This window comes from Acipenser ruthenus, chromosome 4 (genome assembly GCF_902713425.1).
Source record: "Acipenser ruthenus chromosome 4, fAciRut3.2 maternal haplotype, whole genome shotgun sequence".
NCBI lineage: Eukaryota > Metazoa > Chordata > Actinopteri > Acipenseriformes > Acipenseridae > Acipenser > Acipenser ruthenus.
In genome coordinates, this window is record NC_081192.1 from 47,639,839 (window position 1) to 47,663,532 (window position 23,694).

Consider the following 23,694-nt stretch of genomic DNA (forward strand, 5'->3'; position numbering starts at 1 on the left):
AGATAACTACTACAGGACCCTTCAACTGTAAGACGGTGCCTGTGAAGGACCTGCCCAGCCAGGACTGTCGTAAAGAACCGGTGTCACAGGGAGGCCGGGACTTTGGGAGCAACAGCAGTAGGTTAGTTTAGGGGGTATTGATCCCAGTATAGAGGGGGTTTCGTAGTGTAGTAGGTTCCTGGAGCAGGACGTCTCTCTTAATGAGGCTAGCGCTCGCCTTGTGTGGCAAACATATTTGTAGCTTTGTTTTGTTGTGTTTTCTTTATTAAATCTGACACTAGGGCTACAATTGCTGGTACCCTAGTGGCGACACCTGTTTTAATTAAATCTGTGCGCCTCTGCGGTGTGTCAACACCCAATGCTCTGTGTCTGACTCATTATTACTCAGTGACGATCCACGCACCTAACACCCTGCTACATGTAGATATATCATGATATGTATGACTCACTTCTAATCCACCTCTGCTTTTTCGCCACTAGTAATCATTCCTTAAATAGCAGACCAGTTATTTCTGGAAACACCTGAGAGGTTTCTGTCACCTAAAGATTCACAGATAAAATGACACCTTCTATTGATAATGAACGGAAATAAGAAAAGAGCAGCATGGTAATGTAGCAGGATAGGGTAGGTTGGTACCAGGGGTTTAATGAGCTGGTGTGCGACACACACTAGATGAGGCTTGAATGCAAATGCAACAGCATACATTTATATCTACAGTCCTTCTTTTTTACTGTAATAAATCACCTCGCCATTTGGACTAAAGTATATCACTTCTAATCCACTGTAAGTCTGACAAGGTCACTGTTAATCAACATTGTCTACTCACGGTTTCAGATGACTCTGCCTCTGCTACAAGTCTGGCTGTGGTTTAGCCAGTCAGAAACAGCAAATAAATGTAATATTATTGCACGAAGCAGCAAAGCCTCTGCCTTTACCACCAACCAATGTCAGTTCAATATATGGAGAGAGATGTAATACGATATTGCATGCACTCCACACAAACATTACAAATGAAGAATTCCATGTGGCATCAGATGTTGAAATGTTCATGTGGGTCACAATGTTGGACTTTAGCAACACTAACGCTTAAAGAAACTAGTAAATTCATCTGACAAAGGTTTGACTAGTTATCTGTATGAATGAAGACATTAAAAACATCTAGTCTGTCAAATAGTTTCTTATAATTTTAATAGTAATTAATAGGGCACTTCCCAAAACACTTATTCTAGTAAATTTTCCCCACAGTGAAGTAGAAGGTTTCAGCCCATACCTCCATTAGTTTTGCCTCACAGAACTACAGTAAATACCATAACATATCCAATATAACTTGGTGGACGATGTCACTGTTTTGAATGGATTTTGCTGTTGAATGGAATTGACTTTTTAAATCAGGAGACTGTGCTGATATGGACAATACACCAAGGTAAAAACTGAAAGTGGCATGGTGGTGTCATGAAATACAGAAGGTGAAACGTGCACTCCTCTGAAAGACCCTAACATATACTAGGTCATATTGACATTGCAGCTTTTTACTCAAAATTGTTATTAGCACCTTCAAAATGGGAAAGAAAATGTTTAAGTTGGCAACTTAATTAGGTATAATTTTCCTCCAAAAAAATGCTTGCGAAGATTTAAAATAAAAAAGCTTTCAGAATCCAGCCCTTTGTGACACACTACAATTAATAGTAAGGTTAATTTATTGAATATGTATGTTCATCTTGATGTATCTCTAAGGTTGCAAAAACAAATATTTCTACTTTAGCTAGTTAGAAAATAACAGCTAGTATGGTTTGGTTTTGTTTTTTTACAATGGTAGTATACTGCTTTGCATAAAAAAATTGAACAGTATACTGTTTAATTCAGTTTTTTATATATTTTTACATTTCTTTTTTAACACTGACTATGCTGTCTGGGACTTATTTAAAGGCATATTATGAACAATCTGATTAGTCAGTACACATGGCTAAAGCCACAACGATTTAGTCATGTTAATGGCAGCTTGGTGACGTAAAGTCATTCCATCCTGATCTAGCAACATACACCACGTTTTGATGCTAGGCTGTGTTGCTAGATACCCATCATTAAAAACGTATTGGTTGAAGTCTTTTTAGGACCCTGTCACAAAGACGGCCAGAGTGGGTGGCGTCAGACCAGACAGGAATACACAGACAGAGACGGTGGTGATGAGGAGCTGAGTGCAATGGCTGCACTCAGCGTTTATTTAACAAATAAAAGGGTTTAACAGTACAAAAAACAGGACACGGCACTTGACGCCAAAAGAAACATATAAACAAAACGGACTAAACAGTGAACAGACAAACGGACAAACACGGTGAGCAGATAACACTAATTACTTTACTTTAGACTTTCTTTTCTCCTTCTCTCTCTCCCGTTCTCCACTCACCGAACACCAACCTGACTGACTAAAAATGTGCCTATTTATACTGTTGTGCTGGGATTCAATTACTAATTAATTATTCACTTGAATCCCAGCACGTGAATCAATTCTGTGCAACCCCGTGCTCGCATATTACATTTAACCAGCACGTGAAGTGATTTGTGCTCTCCTCGTGCCTAAATACAAACCTACACTTTAAATACACGTGAAACACAGACCCGTTTATATCCCGTGTACCAATCTATACACCAACATTAACATACGCACGCAACATACATACACAGAACACACAAATGCACACAGGGGCGGGGCACTTTGCCACATATACCCCCCCTTGTGCGCAGCACACATGGCCTCAACGGCCACCTCCCCCCTTAAAAATCCAGCAGTCCAGGACAAAGTCTCGGGCTGGGAAGGGAGGCTTCAGTAGGCCCATGGCTGGCAATGCTGTCAGCTCCCCTGCCGGTAGTGGCACGGCTGACAGCATGCTGGTCCCGTCCTGCAGCGAAAAAGCTGCGGGGGCAGGTGGTCCCCCGACCTCCCCCTTCTTCGTAGCCGGCAGCTCCCTCCTGTGGGGCTCCGGCCACAAGAACTCCTGCAGCGAAACTGCTGCTGGGGAAAGTGGTCTCCAGACCTCCTCCCCCTTCTTCGTGGCCGGCAGCTCCCCTTTCTGGGGCTCCGGCCACCGTACTCCCTGCGGAGGTACGGGCAGCAGAGGCAGCTCCTGCTCCTCTGCTCCAGGCGGTGGTGGAGGCAGAGGCAGCTCCAGCTCCTCTGCTCCAGGCGGTGGTGGAGGCAGAGGCAGCTCCAGCTCCTCTGCTCCTGGCGGTGGTGGAGGCAGAGGCAGCTCCAGCTCCTCTGCTCCATGCGGTGGTGGTGGCGGAGGCAGAGGCAGCTCCTGCTCCTCTGCTCCTTGCGGTGGTGGTGGCGGAGGCAGAGGCAGCTCCTGCTCCTCTGCTCCTGGAGGTGGTGGAGGCAGAGGCAGCTCCTGCTCCTCTGCTCCTTGCGGTGGTGGTGGCGGAGGCAGAGGCAGCTCCTGCTCCTCTGCTCCTGGAGGTGGTGGTGGCGGAGGCAGAGGCAGCTCCTGCTCCTCTGCTCCTGGAGGTGGTGGAGGCAGAGGCAGCTCCTGCTCCTCTGCTCCTGGAGGTGGTGGAGGTAGAGGCAGCTCCAGCTCCTCTGCTCCTGGCGGTGCTGGCTCCCTCTGCTGTGGCGGCTGGGCATGTGCACGCCGTGCTGCCTTCAGCAGCATAGCGAGAGGCTGCTGGGGGACACCAGCATCCTGCCCTTCTCCCCCCCAAAAATTTTCAGGGGGTTGAGCCTGTAACTCCTCCCCTTCTGGCTCTTGGGGCTGAACCAGCAGGCATTTTCCCTCTGCTGGTGGCTTGGGTCCCAGGGCTGTGGAAGCCCCGACTTGCCTCCCTTTGGGCTGTGGACGCCCCGACTCCTCCCTTTTGGGCTGTGGACGCCCCGACTCCTCCCTGTTGGGCTGTGGACGCCCCGACTCCTCCCTGTTGGGCTGTGGACGCCCCGACTCCTCCCTGTTGGGCTGTGGACGCCCCGACTCCTCCCTGTTGGGCTGTGGACGCCCCGACTCCTCCCTGTTGGGCTGTGGACGTTCGGGCTCCCCCCACTCAGGCGTAGGACGTTCGGGCTCCTCCCACTCAGGCGTAGGACGTTCGGGCTCCTCCCACTCAGGCGTAGGACGTTCGGGCTCCTCCCACTCAGGCGTAGGACGTTCGGGCTCCTCCCACTCAGGCGTAGGACGTTCGGGCTCCTCCCACTCAGGCGTAGGACGTTCGGGCTCCTCCCACTTAGGCGTAGGACGTTCGGGCTCCTCCCACTCAGGCGTAGGACATTCGGGCTCCTTCCGCTTGGGCTCCTCCCATTTGGGCTGTGGATGCTCAGGCTCCTCCCATTTGGGCTGTGGAGGCAAAACCAGCAGGCATTCACCCTCTGCTGGTGGAGATGGGGACAGCAGGCACTCACCCTCTGCTGGTGGAGATGGGGACAGCAGGCATTCACCCTCTGCTGGTGGGCCTGCTACCTGGGCTGCTGTTCCTTTTATCGTTGCCTCCAGGTAGCTGAGGAGAAACTCCACACCTTCCTCCAAGGTGTTTGGGGTGTGTTCCTCCTGATAGGCCTCCCATCTCTCACTGTCCATCATCCACAGGGCCCGGACGATTATGGGCAGAGACTGGGCCTCCAGCCCAGCATTCTCTAGGAACCAGCCCCGCAGTTTGATGGCGTCTTCTGCCATTTTTTTTTTTTTTTTTTTTTTTTTTTTAAATCCAAAACTGCGGTTCCTGCTCTGGCCTGAGTCCTGGAGGCGCTGTCGATCCCACGCAGGACACCACGTGTCACAAAGACGGCCAGAGTGGGTGGTGTCAGACCAGAAGCAGGAAGTAAATAAACAGAGAGATGTGGTTTGTTTAAGCTGAGCGCGTGATCACGCTCAGTATTTAATAATTAACAGCACAGAAAATAAAAGGTTTGAAACAACAAAAACACAGGACACGGCACTTGACGCCAAAAGAAACATATAAACAAAACGGACTAAACAGTGAACAGACAAACGGACAAACACGGTGAGCAGATAACACTAATTACTTTACTTTAGACTTTCTTTTCTCCTTCTCTCTCTCCCGTTCTCCACTCACCGAACACCAACCTGACTGACTAAAAATGTGCCTATTTATACTGTTGTGCTGGGATTCAATTACTAATTAATTATTCACTTGAATCCCAGCACGTGAATCAATTCTGTGCAACCCCGTGCTCGCATATTACATTTAACCAGCACGTGAAGTGATTTGTGCTCTCCTCGTGCCTAAATACAAACCTACACTTTAAATACACGTGAAACACAGACCCGTTTATATCCCGTGTACCAATCTATACACCAACATTAACATACGCACGCAACATACATACACAGAACACACAAATGCACACAGGGGCGGGGCACTTTGCCACAGACCCAAACAGAGACTGATCATTTAATCTGCTCTATGTGAATATTTAGATCATTTAATCTGCTCTATGTGAATAATACGGCTGCTACAGCAGTAGTTTTATCATCACACTCCTTATAAACACACCTTTATAAGGGTAAGTGCAACACAGAATAAACCAAATTAATCTCTATTTTTTATCTGTTTGAGGTACACTTAATATAAGACAATTCAAGAAAACATGTTAAATACAAGCATTTAATGAACTTTAGCCACCAATTAATATGACAAAGACCAAAATACACAACTTCTGGTAGTTTAACATACAATCTTTATAAAAACAAAAGCACTTAAGCAATTTCAAATATTTGTTTGTGACAAAAGTATTGGCCCCTTCACTTTAAAAGCCTGTAAAAATGTAATAGAACTAATTAAAAATACATTTATTGATTGAAAACCATTCACAGTAATTAAACTGTATTATAAAATCAATAGCCAGAAAAATAATATTTTCAACATCTAAGCAGGAAGACTATTACTTAAAACAAAATATGTTTGTTTGTTTTTTGATAAAAGATAATTTTTTAAATTACTACACATTGTGTATTTTGCTTTTTGTTTTATTAAAAAGTGGTTAAAGTTTACTAAATGCTTGTCCTTAATCTGTTTTATGATATAATAAGTGTAGGTTGCCAATACTTTTGTCTGCGACTGTATAATAATATCTGGTTATATACAGTGCTGTGAAAAAGTATTTGCCCCCTGTATGATTTTCTGCAATTTTGCATATTTTTGACACTGAATGTTATCAGATCTTCAACCAAAACCTAATATTAGATAAAAGGGACCCTGACTGAACAAATAACACAAAAATTTGATACATATTTAATTTATTTATTAATGAAAGTTATGCAACACCTAATGCCCCCGTGTGAAAAAGTAATCGCCCCCTTAGACTCAATAACTGCTTACGCCACCTTTAGCAGCAATAACTGCAACCAAACGCTTCCTGTAGTTATTGATTAGTCTCTCACAGCGCCGTAGAGGAATTTTGGCCCACTCCTCCATGCAGAACTGCTTCAACTCAGTGACATTTGTGGGTTTTCGAGCATGAACTGCTCATTTCAGGTCCTGCCACAACATCTCAATGGGGTTTAGGTCTGGACTTTGACAAGGCCATTCCAAAACTTTAAATGTCTTGTTCATCATCCATTCTGATGTAGACTTGCTTGTGTGTTTCGGATCATTGTCTTGCTGCATAACCCAGCTGCGCTTCAGCTTCAGCTCACGCATGGATGGCCTGACATTCTCCTGTAGAATACTCTGATACAGAGCAGAATTCATGGTTCCTTCAATGATAGCAAGGCATCCAGGTCCTGATGCAGCAAAGCATCCCCAAACCATGACACTACCACCACCATGCTTGACCGTTGGTATGAGGTTCTTACTGTGGAATGCAGTGTTTGGTTTTCACCAGACATAACGGGGCCCATGTCGGCCAAAAAGTTCCACTTTTGACTCATCTGTCCATAGAACATTGTTCCAGCACTCTTGAGGATCACCCAGGTGCTTTTTGGCAAACTTGAGACGAGCATTCATGTTCTTCTTAGTGAGCGATGGTTTCCGCCTTACTACTCTGCCATGAATCCCATTTTTGCCCAGTGTCTTTCTGATGGTGGAGTCATGAACACTGACCTCAGCTGAGGTGAGAGAGGCCTGCAGATCACTGGATATTGTTCTAGGGTTCTTTGCGACTTCCTGGGCGATTTTACGCCTTGCTCATGGAGAGATTTTGGCAGGATGGCCACTCCTGGAAAGATTCACTACAGTCCCAAACTTTCTTCATTTGGACAATATGGCTCTGACTGTGGTTCGGTGGAGCCCACGAGCCTTAAAATGGCTTTGTAACCCTTTCCAGACTGATAGGCATCAACAACTTTTTCTGGAGGTCTTCAGGAATTTCTTTTGTTCGTGGCATGATGTGCCTCTAGAACCTGTGTGCTGACAACTTCACTCTGATGGTAAGGACCAAAGTTAGTCAGATTTATATTGGGCAGGGCTGGCCCAAATCAGGCCTGGTTGTTAACCAAAGTACTCAAACAGCTGACCCTAATTATCCCTTTAATTGGGTTGAGTTAACTAGGGGGGCAATAACTTTTTCACACCTGAAGATTGCATGTTTGATTACCTTGCACACCAAACAAATGAAAGAAGCACCAAACTTTGGTGTCATTTTTCTCTCAGGCTCCCTCTATATACTACTACAACCCACAACAAAATCTGACCAAATACAATGTGAAAAATGTGCACAAATGCAGAAAATCAGACAAGGGGCAAATACTTTTTTATGGCACTGTATATATATATATATATATATATATATATATATATATATATATATATATATATACAGTGCCTTGCATAAGTATTCACCTGCTTTGGACTTTTCCACATTTTGTAGTGTTACAACCTGGAATTAAAATGGATTTAATTGGGATTTTTACCATTTGATTTACACAACACACTTAACACTTTGAAAGTGCAAAATATTTTTTATTGTGACACAAAAGTTAATTAAACAAAAAAAGACATTTGTTGGTTGCATAAGTATTCAACCCCCTGAGTCAATACTTGGTAGAAGCACCTTTGGCAGCAATTACAGCTGTGAGTCTTTTTGGGTAAGTCTCTATCAGCTTTGCACATCTGGATCCTGCAATTTTTGCCCATTCTTCTTGGCAAAATTGCTCAAGCTCTGTCAAGTTGGATGGGGGCCGTTGGTGAACAGCAATTTTCAAGTCTTGCCACAGATTCTCAATCGGATTGAGGTCTGGGCTTTGACTGGGCCATTCTAAGACATTCAGGTTCTTGTTTTCAAACCACTCCAGTGTAGCTTTGATTGTGTGTTTAGGGTCATTGTCCTGCTGGAAGGTGAACCTCTGCCCCAGTCCCAGGTCTCTTGCAGACTGAAACAGGTTTTCCTCTAGAATTTCCCTGTATTTGGCTCCATCCATCTTGCCCTCAATCCTGACCAGTTTCCCAGTCCCTGCCGATGAAAAGCATCCCCATAACATGATGCTGCCACCACCATGCTTCACCGTGGGGATGGTGTTCTCAGGGTGATGAGCAGTGTTGAATTTGCGCCACACATAGCATTTTGCGCTAAGGCCAAAAAATTCAGTTTTGGTCTCATCAGATCAGAGAACCTTTTTCCACATGTTTGCTGTGTCTCCCACATGCCTTTTGACAAAATCCAAACAGGATTTGATCTGTTTTTTTTTCAGCAATGGCTTTCTTCCATAATGGCATTCAATGGCAATCTTCCATAAAGCCCAGCTTTGTGGAGCGTCCGGGTTATAGTTGTCCCATGGACGGTTTCTCCCATCTCAGCTGTGGATCTCTCCAGCTCCTTCAGAGTTACCATTGGCCTCTTGGTTGCTTCTCTGACTAATGCCCTCCTTACCTGGTCAGTGAGTTTTGGTGGACGACCTTCTCTAGGCAGAGTCGCGGTTGTGCCATATTCTTTTTAATAATGGATTTAACGGTGCTCCGGGGGATGTTCAAAGTTTGGGATATTTTTTTATAACCCAACCCTGATTGGTGCTTCTCCAGAACTTTATCCCAGACTTGTTTTGATAGCTCCTTGGTCTTCATGATGCTGTTTGTTTAGATATGCTCTCTAACAAACTCTGGGGCCTTCCAGAAACAGGTGTATTTAATCTGAGGTCATGTGACACTTTAATTGCACACAGGTGGACTCCATTCAACTAATTATGTGACTTCTGAAGGCAATTGGTTGCACCAGAGCTTATTTAGGGGTGTCACAGCAAAGGGGGTGAATACTTATGCAATCAAGACTTTTCAGTTTTTTATTTGTAAATAGTTTAGAAAAATATGTAAATTTTTTTCCCCACTTCGACATTATGGACTATTTTGTCTAGATCAATGACAAAAAATCCTAATTACATCCATTTTAATTCCAGGTTGTAACACTACAAAATGTGGAAAAGTCCAAGGGGGGGTGAATACTTATGCAAGGCACTGTATATATATATATATATATATATATATATATATATATATATATATATATATATATATATATATATATATTACTGTATATAAATATAGGAACTTTGTCAAATCATCTCTCTTGAAAACAAAAACATAATGCTTACAGCAGAGTTGGCGACTCCAGTCGCAATCAAGTTGCTACGTTTTTCAAATTGCGACTTGACTTGGATTTGAATGATTTGACTTAACTCGACTTGGGACTTGATGTTTGGGACTTGTGACTTGCTTACGACTTGAGCTTCATGACTTGATGACAATGTTAAGCATCATGCACATACTGCATGCAGTACATGCATGATCCATAACATAACATTTAATCATCATTGTGCTGCTGCGAGACTTGAATCTTTGATGAAATATCTGCCCTCCTGTTAGAAATACAACTCCCACAATGCATTTAGTAAAATCTCCTTACCCGTTCTTCCCTACACACATACGCTGACTCTCATTTAGCAGCTGCTACTGCTCTGTTATCATAGGGACAGTCCCCGGATGAGGTACTGTGTCCTCGGCCAAATAATGTCCCCAGAACGGTCCCAGATTCACGAAGCTCGTCCCCGAATAAACTCACTATTAATTTCTCGCCTTGGTCTAATGTAATATAAATGCGATAGAGAGAAATATCCACGTTTCTATCATTAAATTACATCCAACCGCTTTCTTGATTCATCACTGACATTTGTAGTAACCAATCAGGTTTTGAGTTTCGTTGACGATCCAACCGCCATTTAAAAAAAAAAAAAGTTACAGTGGGTTGATTGACAGAAATTCCTACCACTCGGTTTCTTTGTATAATCACTGACCCGCTCTTGTTTCAACTGCCAGTAAATCCAGCTTCAGTACACACTGGAGCGAGTGTGAAGTACTAGACTTAAGAGGACGTTACTTAGATTACTTTGTTTTTTAAAATAAATGCATTACCGTAGTTATGTATTTTTGTCAGAAAAAACAAAACAAAACACTTGCTTGGTTTAGATAGGATAACTGCATCGCATGAAAAGCAGCTGCATGAGGATTATACGATATATAATATATAGTACAATATTTAAGTTTAATATTCTGTTTTTGAATCGTTGTCCTGTTTTTCATAAACACCAGTGTTCTTGCTTGGTGTGTATGTAAATGTGTTAAACAGTGTTGAAGAAAAAACCCATCAAAATACAAAGATTTAAAAAAAAAAAAAAAAAAACTTTCTTCTCTAAATTGACATGACATAAAAACCCATAACAGCATACTGTACAGTAGGATGTCAGTAACATTCAATTTTATATTTTCAGGAATCTCCTGGTTACCCATATCCCAACTTAGCTTTGGCTTGAAGGCAGTAGGAGGAGTAGGCTCTTGCATATTGCTTGTTTTGTTTAGTTTGGGGGATTTTTAAAATGTCTGCCTTTTTTGAAAAAAAAAATGTTGCAATTATTGCAGAGTGTGTGTTTGTTTCTGTAGGTTATATGCATAATTGTTTTCTATTTGTAATGAATATGTGCAAAAAAAATATAAACTGCTCACGCTACACTCTGCAACACACATTTCAGTCTTGGCTACTTTGCTGTGCTCCCATAGCTCCCCGGATTTGGTTTACAAAATATGGTCAGCCTATGCTATCATCACACCACCAAACATACACTTTTTGTGTTTAATAGATTTTTCATATTTTATATTTGTTCGATTTATGGTGATTTACTTACTATAATGAACCCAAGTTTTAATGTGAAAAAATATTGCTGCAATGCCATTGTCTTTTACAGCTTTGTATACAGCTAGCAAGTTCGTGTTATATGAGATTTTACACTAAACTTGACAATACTGCACTGACTTGAGACTTGCCCACACTGACTTGAGACTTGACTTGAGACTTGCCCACACTGACTTGAGACTTGACTTGAGACTTGCCCACACTGACTTGAGACTTGACTTGAGACTTACCCACACTGACTTGAGACTTGTCATCACTGACTTGAGACTTGGGTCAAGTGACTTGTTGACAACTCTGGCCTACAGCAAAAATCTTTGAAAACTTCAAGGACGAAGCAAATTTGTTTGCATGTACAACAAAAACAGTGTTTATCTTCTAGGGCTCTATAAGAAGAAGCTCATACAAAAACAATGTTTATCTTCTAGGGCTCTATAAGAACAAGCTCATACAAAAACAATGTTTATCTTCTAGGGCTCTATAAGAACAAGCTCATACAAAAACAATGTTTATCTTCTAGGGCTCTATAAGAACAAGCTCATACAAAAACAATGTTTATCTTCTAGGGCTCTATAAGAACAAGCTCATACAAAAACAATGTTTATCTTCTAGGGCTCTATTAGAACAAGCTCATACAGTTGAACTGATCTTTTTGAAAGGAACTGCAAAAGCAAGGCATATTTTACATAGAGAATTTTACATAGGGAACCATATGGATGTGCACAGACATTTCATCTTATATCAGAGCCCCAATTTTCCTTCTGTTTATAAATACTACAGAAAATTCATTTAAAAAAAAAAAGGAGAAAACGTGTTCTGCACAGAATTCAATTTCGAGGCATGCATGCACACAGTGAAAAACAATTGCCTGGGGCATGTTTATAAATACATTACCCCAGCCTACACTAAAATTGCTTTTAATAGTTTAAAACAGTCTTGAAACATTTGAACCAAAACAATACCTGCTACAGTACATGTAAATACTAATATAAATTATATTGCCAGTTAGTTTGTACTATCGATTAGTTGTCTATTGGTTTCAAGCATAACAGAGGCACACACTTTGATTGCTTTCACTGATGCACAATGAATAAAAAGCTCCTGATCCATAAAACGTAGAAATACTTGTCTTACAACTGCACATGATGCATTAAATCATTTATTAAACTAAAATCAATGTCCCTAATTTTTTGTCAGATATCAGTTTCTTTTTATATGGGTTTGACATGGTTTTCAAAATAACAATATAACGATTGTGAGGACATTTAGGGTTAATAGTCATCTTACTTCACATAATGCAACGTGAATATCAAACCACAGACTACAAAGGCTCACAGCATTTGTTTAAGGAAAGAAGAGCAGAAGGCTGCTATGGAAACCAAAAATGACTTCAGTGTGGTTCCTGCCTTTGCAAGATTCTTATTAAAATGACGTATAAATCTTGTAACCTGTACTAATTGCATTTTCATTGTAACTGCTGCCACATTCTTTTATTGCTCATATTGTGAGCATGGGAAAGCCTACAAAGTGGAAACTGTGAAGTAGTAGGAAATTAATTATTTACAGATGACAAGATAACAGTGGCATGCTGCCACAGAAAGCTCTTTTTATGTGTTTAATGGCAAAACACACACATTGGGCCAGATTTATCAAGGTCTTTTCAACAAAATGCAGTTTGCTCCATTTGTTAAACTAAAAAAATAAAACTTGTAAACTTAATTTTAAGACTGTGGGGTAGATGTACTAAGATGGGCCAGTCGCAGCGCAAACATACCACAATTTGCATTTTCGTTGCAACAATTTGCAAAGTATACATCTTGTCATATGTACTAAGAGAAAATATGTTAATGAAGAGAGCCACAATACACCAAGTTAAATATGTGTTGCATTATCTTAGCGAGATCTCTAGCACTGAGACATTTTTTTGAATAAATAATGAAAGGCAGTTTAATCCCATCAGATTCAATAGCAGGAGCCCCATCTTCACCCCCAAATAAAAATGTGTTTCTATCAAAAAGCTTTTTCATAATCATACAGTAGCCCCTCACTAAACCGGATGCTTGTCTGACATGAGGAGGTGTCGGGTTTAAAAAAATACAATAAAATCGCATACACGTACTGTACATTTATATTGCTCATATTTTAAATGTATAAATCATTGCGCAAAATGGGTTTTGGGTAGGCTTCACATTACATAATGAAAAATATAAATCTGTACAGTATGCCTATACAGTATACACTACAGTAGTAAAATCAAATGAATACCTAGCGCACTTTCTTTTTACTTTAGCCTGTAGGCTACCAGTATGGTGACACAAAATAAATCATGCTGCTGCATTGTACACATTGGTGTACAATGCCAATAAAAGATTATTTTAAATTGAAACAATGATTTTAGCATGTTTTAATTATTATTATTATTAACTTACTACTTAGTAGCCTAGACAATTAACACAAAATAGATCTTGCTGCCGCATTAACAAGTTATGATACTTACAGGAGGACAGTCAATTCTTGTTAATACAAAGTTCAAGGGACCAGCAACAAATGTTGCATAATACTACTAATTTGTATTATCATTAGCTTATAAGCCAGTTATACAGCCTATACTGTCTGTTTCTATTTAAGTTAGTCAGTGGTGCAGTGCTAAATTGTGCAGTTACAAACCACCTGCACATTAATAGAATAGGTGTGTTTCCTATTCCTATACAGATGCTCAGAATGAGCTGGAGGGGTCAGCGGCACATGTGTGCAGTCTATTGCTCCCAGCACGTTGGAAAAACAAGGAATGTCATAGAAATGTGTTTTCAAGGCTTGTAAGTATACCCTGCTTTTAGGGAAAAATAGGTATTTTGCTTTTCGCTTTAAAAATGCATTGAGCACAACGGGCAACGCACAAGAAAAAGCGGACTCAGAAAAATCTGTCCCACTGTCTTATAAATAATAGGCAGCATTTAAAAAAAAAAACATTTGTTCATATATCAAGGTAATAGATTGTATACAAAAAATTAAAACAAAAAAATAAAATTAATAGAAATGATAGTGTCGCTTTAAGCAGACCGGCAAGTCGTGATTTCAAATGAGTACAGTTCAATAATCATCACATTCATAATTCATATGTTGGGTGTTGTTTCAGATAAGCAGAAACTGGAGGAAGTTTTAATATAAAAGCTCATACAAAAACAATAGAATGGTGTCCAGATCCTAATTGACGTCATCCCTGGATGCCTGCCAAGTAATCCTGGAATGATTAACCTATACTGAGATACGCTTCACATTACCATTCTTACAGAGGTTTTCCCAACGCTAGGGCCTTTCTTTCAACATAGAAATACAAAATCTCAGTGTCTGAACCTAGGCTAACCCCTTTCTTGTGTGGTTTTAACTGTATATTTTTACATAAGGAGTACACTTTCATCTTGCAGTATCTTACTTCCCTAGTAAGATCCCCTGCTTTACTTGTCTTGTCCATATCACCTGTCATTAGATAAACTTGCCAGTACCCTCACGTTTCTGTCCAGACCATGCTGCAATCTTGAATCTGATCATCTGCCCACTAACCGAGCTTGCTCAGACAGAGCGTTCTACAGGGTACTAATTAAACATAAAACATTAACAAGGCTTTTTTGTTTTTAAAACTATTTTCTAGTTCAGCCCCAGTGAAGTGTTGTTATATGTGCTAACATACCATGATTACACAAACTTGTGGATCTTTAAATGATCTACTGGTTTTGTGTTTTGTATGGATTTCAGCTTAAATTTTGCAGAAATAAAGTAGAATTACTCACCTAGTTGGTGTGTTTTTAATTATCTTAATTTGTATATAGAACTTTTGCTTGGGGTCCACAAGTTTGTAAAGAATTGTAGTGGGCCATTCACTCACCCTGAACTACGAGTGACTCCTTAAATATACAAAATACATACTGGAAATAAATATTGCTAGTTTTACACAGACTCCACTGACAGATTCCATTGTTGTGAAATTCTGTTTTTCATTTGCATTTCCACAAATAGGGGAAACAGAAATTGCAGAAAATGTTTTTGAAATTATATTACTATTCCTTATGGCTAAAACATGGAGCCAACCAATTTCTGGAGGATTTCTATTATTATTATTATTATTATTATTATTATTTATTTCTTAGTAGACGCCCTTATCCAGGGCGACTTACAATTGTTACAAGATATCACATTATTTTTACATACAATTACCCATTTATACAGTTGTGTTTTTACTGGAGCAATCTAAGTTAAGTACCTTGCTCAAGGGTATAGCAGCAGTGTCCCCCACCTGGGATTGAACCCACGCCCCTCCGGTCAAGTCCAGAGCCCTAACTACTACTCCACACTGCTGCCCTATTTCTAGGGATAATGTGTCCCATCTTGTGGATGGCTTCTTCAATCTCTTATTCTTTTTTTCTTTTTTTTTGCAGTGGTTCTTATTCATGTTTATTTCTTATGATTATTTAGGTATTATCATTCAGTCCATTTTTTGTTGTATTATTGTACTGTAAGGTGATATATAGTACATAATAGCTATACATATGCACCAAAAAAAAAAAAAAGCGTATTCCTTTTGTTGTGCTGTACAGAATTCCTGGGGACAACCCTGATACATATTTTCAACTGGGTCAGGTTGGATGATTGGGAAGACCATTGTTCTGCTGAATTTCTTTAGGTTTTTCTCAAGAATATTTAAGTACATTGGTCTATTCAGGTTCCCTCAATGAAATGGGTCTCTCTAAGTCCAAAATGCAAAAACAATCCCATAACTTCACATTACTAGTCCTTTTCATACACAAATAAAACTAGTTATTTTAAGACAATTGTGCACCGTTTGTGGACTATTGGTCACACTAAGTCACTCTCCATTCTAACAGACACTCTTTAGGTGATTACAGTGATTTTTACTTACCAATCTTTCAGACTGCCAGCATATATATTCATGTTTTTAATTGAGGCTGTAGGCTGTTATAAAGAGCAGTACCATTCACAATGGCCAGCCTAACTGTATCTATGTTCTCCTTGTGATGCGTGATGACGGCAGATTTCTTCTTCTTATTATTAGTTTATTTAGCAGACGCCTTTATCCAAGGCGACTTACAGAGACTAGGATGTGTGAACTATGCATCAGCTGCAAAGTCACTTACAATTACATCTCACCTGAGTCGGAGCACAAGGAGGTTAAGTGACTTGCTCAGGGTCACACAATGAGTCAGTGGCTTAGGTGGGCCTCCACAGCCTTATTTCCTGCCATCTTGGAATGATCTTGAGCCTGATTTGAATCAGTTCTTTTTTTAGGTAATGTGATTTTAAGAACTAATCATTTTGGTAAAATAACATCTTAGCCAAATAACACAGAATACCACACTGAGCACAGTAAATGACATCAGAGGTACCAAATGGGTGGTAAAAAAATTGTGAAAGATGAATGTGACTCCTTTTGCTTGTTCTTTTCATTTATAGTGGTGAACAAATAACCTTCAAAATAAACAAATAAATAAATAAAAGAATAAATAAAGTGTCGCCTCTTACTCTGTCTTGTGAGTATCAATGGCGTGAAAAAGCTCCTGCAGTTCATCACCACTGAGGACTCCATCGGAAAAGTAGGCTCTGAATTCATCAAAGGAGAGCTTGCCATCATCTGGAAGGAACACAGAGCAGTCATCCTTTGGTAGTAACATTATTTCATTTAACAACATAATATATGCTTCTCATCATACAGTAGTTAACACAACACCAGCCTGTGCTGTATGGCACAAGCAAGGCTTATCTTTATTTAGAAACTAATGACATTAAGCTTTCAATCAACATACACATCTTCAGTTTGTACAGTGAACAATACTGCTGGTTAGCCAGTATACATAAGAGCTAACCAGCAGTATTGTGGTATGGCAAAAGTGCCTCTTACATGATTCTTCAGCATCATGCAGATTGGAGAAGGAAACAAAATAAGATCACTAATACAATGAAAACGAATGTTTTAAAATACTTCTGCATGAAAAAAAAACAGGGATGTATTAAACTTCATGGCGGACAGATAGGTAATTATTTTGTATTACATTTACTAGGAATAAGTGTTTTAAGGCATTATTACTGTTCATGGGAGAGTTCTGAGCTTCTTTCCAGGAGGCTAGCCATTATAAATATTTGATAAATAATATAAACAATGGGACAGAGCAGAACCGGAACACAATACAATGGTTGATTTTAATTCAGGCAGCAAGCTGTTTCGAATACCAATGCCATTCACAATTTCCCTCAATAATCAGTTTTTCAGGATGTTGATATTTTTATAGAGCACATTTCCTGTTCTGAATGTTAAACCCCCATGATTGATCTTTGCTGAGTGATTAACAGTCTGAAAAAGGTCAGATAATATTGATTGTAAATAAACTCACAGGCAACTCTTTTTTTCTTTTTTTTAGTTTTTACTAATACAGAAGGTTAATATTATATGAATGTGTGGAAGGGGGTGGGTATTCCCTGACACGTGAGACAGAAGGGTGTACTTGAAACACCGCACAGGTGCCCAGTTTTATTGATTTACTTTTTTTTGTTTGTGCTGGTAATGATTTGTTTTAGCCCGCAGAGGGTGCTGTTGCCTGTGGCAAACAGACACTCTGGGGCATTCACAAGTGCTCTGAAATAATAATATCAAAAGGCAAAATCAAAAAGATAAAATAAAACGCAAAAACTACAAAGAAAAGGTGCTGCACTCTGCAGCGTTACCCCGACCGTCACTACCCGCACGGCCCGGGTCCTCGTCCTACACTTCACCTCTCCCTCAGCCTGATTTCTATGCACTTATGGGGTCTGCCCAAGGTTTCCTCGCTACCAATATCTTTATTTTCTTCTCTTTGGGTTTCTTTTTTTTTTCTTTTTCCCAGCCGTTCTCGGTTCTGGAGCAGAGCTCCCGCTGGCTTATTGTGTTGTCTTATAGGGGCAGAGCTGAGGGAACAACACAACGTTATTTTATAGGGCCAGCAATCCCCCCAAGGCCTACCTCTCAGCCACTCAGAGAGAGGGAAAGCCCGCACACCCTCTCTCCCACCTCTCTGTGTCACTGCCATGACTGCCAGGCGGATATTGCAAGGCTGCTGCCCTCTTCCTGCAGCACTATGAACGCACCAGAAGAGTCAGCACAGATCTCTCCCATTACAGAATGTAATAGTGATTTAGTTGTGTAAATATCCACAATCGTGTTTTATTACTGTTTAATTACTCTTGCTGTCTGAGCCTGAGCAGTCCTGCCCATTCACGAAGCATGAAGAGAGCTTGGAGTAGAAGCGAGACTACTGCTGTTTAGCTGCACTCAGGAAATCCACTTCTCTATACAATTTAAGCAGACAGTATAGTTTTTTTAAATGCATCTTTAATGCAGTTTGGAGGTAGACATTTGACCAGCTGATTAAAAATGTAGGCTTATTTCAATTTACAAACAGAGTATTACAAGGTGAATATTACTCTGATGTAATATTCAATTTTCCATTGTTTTCATCCATTTGATGATTATCTGAACAGGTAAATTAATTACATTAAAAAAAATGTTTTGTTGGATACAATTGTTAAACATATACATGCATGCTGACAATAGGCTTTCACATAAATCGGACATGATATGCTTTTGTGCTTTAAAATCTATTTAGACGCAAAAGTGGGCGCAAGTGTTACCTGGAAGGAAATCTCTTGTATTGTGATTGGGCGTGACACATGAGTTAGAACCAATCAGAAGACTGAAAGCAGCCTGTCGTCAAGCCAAATGACTGATTTGGTTTAAGTGATTAGCTATTCCGTTTTTGTACTGCAAGTACTGTCAAACTGATCATTCTACCCGATTATCTGACATGAGAGAAGCTACTTCTCAGCAATCAGACACTGCTTGATTAAAAAAGTGATTCAGACCTACAGTTATCTGTCACATTATAATTATTGTATTCATATTTTCTTTAAGACGTTTGGTTTAATAAGTTGAAATGCGTCTCTTCCAGTTGTTTAAAAAGGAGTTGCTGCTGCATTGTGCAATCATCCTGTGCTATTCAAAGTCTCACAGGAGCAACAAATCAGCAACCTCAAGCTTATAGCTATCAGCCTGTGATGTAGGTCTATATGGGTGATGTCGTATCAAGCTATCCTCTTTCTGGTCATTATCTTAAACAAATACATGATGAGGAGTGAACAAAAGTTGAACAAAACAGAACACACTTAACAAAGCAAACAGCACGTTGGCTAAATTAAACAGACAAACAAAACACTAATACAAACAAATATTGTGCTAGTTTAAACCAGCACGAGTAGCAATTGTTTAGCTTTTTAAAGTTTACTCCCTACTTTCTCTCTCCCGTTCTCCACTCTCGAACACACAACCCTGAGTGAAACGTGCACCTATATATACAGTTGTGCCAGGATTCAATTACTAATCCCCCATGCTCACATAGTAATACACATTTTATCTGCACGTGAAGTGATTCTGCAATTCTTGTGCCTAAATACAACTATATAATTTAAATCACTCATGCTGCACAGCCCCATTATATCCAGTGCACCAATACATATACACCAACATTAACACACCACACGCAACATAACACACAAAATACACACAGGGGGCGGGGCATCCCACCACATGCCCCTGAAACCGTAAAGTATGGCTTATTAAATTCTGTAGAAGCAGGTCTCTCAGTGACTTAACAAGACATTCATCGCCCTACATTCATCGATTCTGTGAACAATAAGACTGGCTGTTGGTTTCTGTACTGTATTGTTACATTTGCAGTTAATTCATGTGCAGATGAAGAAGGATTTATGAAGCGATGATCCCTATGCTAACCATTTTGACACTTTTTATAAGTCTGGCACTTAAAGTATTAGTCATTAGTTTAAAAAGACAATTGTAATGAAAGACCTGAGTACAGAGATTAAAAAAATAGCTTTCTATGGATAAGACAAGTATATGTTACTTCAAAGTTCTCCATAGTTGCTGTGTTTTTTTTTGTTTGTTTTTTTTGTGGCCTGGACCGAATCATTGACTACAGCTGTGTACCAACTGTAAAGACACTGGGATATATTTTTAAAAATAAATAGTAAATATAAATGCCAGTTTTCGTTAACACTATATTAATGAGGCAAGCATTATTTATTCACCCTTTTACTAACAATACTACATAGAAAAAAAACCTGTGAAAATAGGAAATAGGGTTATACATTATAGGACAGCTGTTTTATTATCACTTTATACTGTCCTTTATCTAAAAGAGGTAGATAAAGTCTCCAAGGCCTCAATGTTGTGCTTTGTATTTTAAATGTCAAAGAGTTACAGATGTCAAAGCAGCATTTTTTTTAATGAGATTTAGCTGACATTCAAAAAAAGATACTGAATAGATATCCACAGCCAACATAAAGGTGCAGTGTTCCTTTCTGATCCCTACTCTTAACTACCTTTGCATATTCAATACCTCAAAGGCTTTGGAATTGGTGATTTTCATTGTAATTAATTCTTCACGTGCTAATAGAATGAAGTACTGCAGATACTTGTTGAGTTGACCTGCTCTGCAGTGATATAGCTTGTTACAAACAGAAACATTTCATGAATGGTCAGGGGAGTTGCCAAACAACACATGCAGTCTAAACATGTCTGGCACATACCTGTTTACAACACCACTTCATCCCGGTTTAGTAACAACTTTACAAAAGGCTTCTGTAATTAATCTGAGCTCCTTTATCAGTGGTGGTAAGATAACCAAGATGGCGGCACTTCATGGCAACACAATACTGATTGAGTCCATTTTTCTGTTTTTGGGAACTTCACGTTGGAAAATTCATTTTATTTGGGCTTATTTAACTAAGCCACGCACAACTGAAATAAATATTGAGGCCCACACAGTGGCTGAAAAGGCTAATATATGTCAATGAGCGAGAGGGGGTACAGGCCATGTTACCATGACAGCAGCTTTCATCAATTCAAACAGAAAACTCATAAATAGCAACCACCAATGACTACAAACAGCAACATTAACATAAGACCAAAGGCTAATAAGGCTATACAGTTATCATGCATAACAAATATTTGAACACCTTCAAATGATGAACAACTTACCATTTTTATCTGCTCTTCTTAAGATCTGAAAAAAAGGGGTAGAAATGTTGCTAAACTTGATATTTTTACATTCTAACAGAAATACATGTTTGAAATTAAAGCAAGGGGGGTGTTGACCTGAATTGAATTTCTAAAGTAAACATACAGGGAAACAAAGATGGTTAACTGTGATTATCTTTAAAAATGAAACCAATTTAGGAACATTATTTTAGCTGTACTGGAGACCTGCACCATCATTGTGCCAGGAAAGCAAGTAATTGAATAACTAGTTCCATATGATTCTAATATTGTATCACCCATATAACTACAAAACATTAAATGAAGGTACATGTAGAAATACTAAAATAAATGTTGCAACTATTAAAGACTTTTAGTCGAAAACTTTCATTTAGTATTGGATTATTTTATCATATAGAATAATACTTTTTTCACTTTATGGAAATTGTTAAGACAAGAACCCATCAACTGAGTAAAAATCACATTTATTTTCTTGTATTTAATTGTGGAGCATCCAGCAATAAAAAATAGGCTACCTGGTTTGTTACCCTGGTGCAGTGGAGGTAATGCTCAGGTTGCTGCTTCTCCTCTCTTTAGTGTCTGCTATCCTCATTCCCCTTGGAATATCCTCACTATCTCCACTACCTAGTAAATGCACCCCTACAACTCTGTGAAAAATTAAGGAAACTTGCACCATCTCTAGGCTGAAATCGGCATCACAAGTTCGCATCATTTAAAAAGACAAGCCAATGTAGTATTTCAGGTCCCAGTGTTAATTACACAGCTAGATCACACTCACTGCCAGCAACCATGTGTGCAGTAATAAATAATGCCTAGAGCAACGTCAATGTTACAGGCAAGAGAACTGAACGTCCCTGATTCATTTTTGCAAATGGAATCCATGACTTGTACACTCTGTAACATATAAATGCTGCATCTTCGTCTTGCAAGCCAGTTTCAGATATGGTGGGCAAGACAGGATATCTGACAACTTAGTTAGCAGGTGTTTTTGCAAAATAATGCATTAAATTTATGGGTCATTCTGGAGAAAATATTTTTATTTTCATTCTGTAATAATGACAGTCCAAAACACGGACCTTGAAGGAAATGGAGACCCATCCTTACTGCTGTGCAGTATGTAATGCAAATGTATAAATTAGGTAAAGCTGTATTGTGAATGAAAAATAAAATACTTAAAATGCTAATGAGATGTCAGCTACAGATTTTCAGCAATATCTTATGGGGACAAGGGGAAGAAAATCACATCAAGCTCTGTATATACTGCGCTGTTTGCAGGGCAGTCCTCTTCCATGTGTGCTCTGAAACAAATGTAATACTGGACAGTATGATTACCATGGGGATAAAAAATGTAAAAAAATATGTTAATAACCAATAATTTATACATTAATTGACTATGTGTAATTCAATTAACCAGAGCCACATTCAAAATGCTGTTCCGTGTAACTCATACAACTTAGTCTAAAATGTATTTTACATGCATATTCTATTTATATGATACTAAATAAACATTATTATTAGATATTTGACCACAAGTGAAAATGCACTTTTTTCGGTGGAGTTTTTATCATTGAATTCAAGCGACTTACGGTTCTGTTTAAATGTCCTAAATATTATTTCAGAACGTGCCCTGTTAATGCTCACTGCCGTACTTGTTGCGTCCTTGCTTTTTATGCGCTGAGTTGTTTTAAATCAAATTGGCTTTAAACTTGCATAAATAACGATTAAGTTTATTTTCACTTACATCAATAAAGATTGACATTCCTTTCTTTAGTTCCAGTGGCGATCTTGCTTCGTTTGAAAAAGATTGCTCTTCTTCTGTGAAATCCATATCTTCCACAAAAAAAAGCTTTATTTATTTATTTTTTAAAAAACGATAAATAAATATTAATCTAGACGCTTCTGTCTACAACAACAACAACAAAAAAGTCTTTCCACAGCAGATCCGTACGGTGGTTACAATATATACGCCCGAGTGATGCTATGCTTGTGCTGCGCTTCTGTTCTGTGTAGTTTCTGCTGCTGTTTTGTGTGGTCTGTGCGCGGATGACAGTATCGTTGCTGGTGGCGCCAGAGACTCACTTTCATCGACTCATTCACAACAAATACAGAATTTGGTCAGCCATATACAGTATTCAACAGGGAGACGCACTCAGTTCTCAAAGTATTCAAAGGGAGTAGCACGGACACTACATTGTTGTCAAAAGGAATGTTGAAAACTATGATTTTTAAATGTGTTCATTTGCTTTCATATGGGTAGTTACTGTTGCCTTTAACAAATGTTTTTTTTACTTTTGGTAAGGATCCTAGCAGCAGCACTTTGAACCAGCTGCAATTGTTTTATGGCGCGTGACGGAAGACCACCGTAGAGAAAGTTGCAGTAGCCGAGTAGACAGGAGATGAATGCACGACAGGGTATCACTACATCCGCGAGGGAAAGGTAGGGATAGATCTTTGAGATGTTTCAGA

The 23,694-nt window shown here is 39.5% G+C and overlaps 1 protein-coding gene across 1 annotated transcript in view; it reads right to left on the bottom strand.

Annotated features, from left to right (window-relative positions):
• Positions 1-23,277, bottom strand: part of LOC117399977 (N-terminal EF-hand calcium-binding protein 1-like) — a 126,390-nt gene extending 103,113 nt beyond the window's left edge. The window contains exons 1-3 of the mRNA XM_033999441.3: positions 22,970-23,277; positions 21,211-21,235; positions 16,650-16,758 (exon numbers count right to left, since the gene is read on the bottom strand). Coding sequence (XP_033855332.3) covers positions 16,650-16,758; positions 21,211-21,235; positions 22,970-23,056 — 221 coding nt within the window. The 5' untranslated portion in view covers positions 23,057-23,277. The remainder of the gene's footprint in view (positions 1-16,649; positions 16,759-21,210; positions 21,236-22,969) is intronic.
• Between the last annotated feature and the right edge of the window lie 417 nt (positions 23,278-23,694).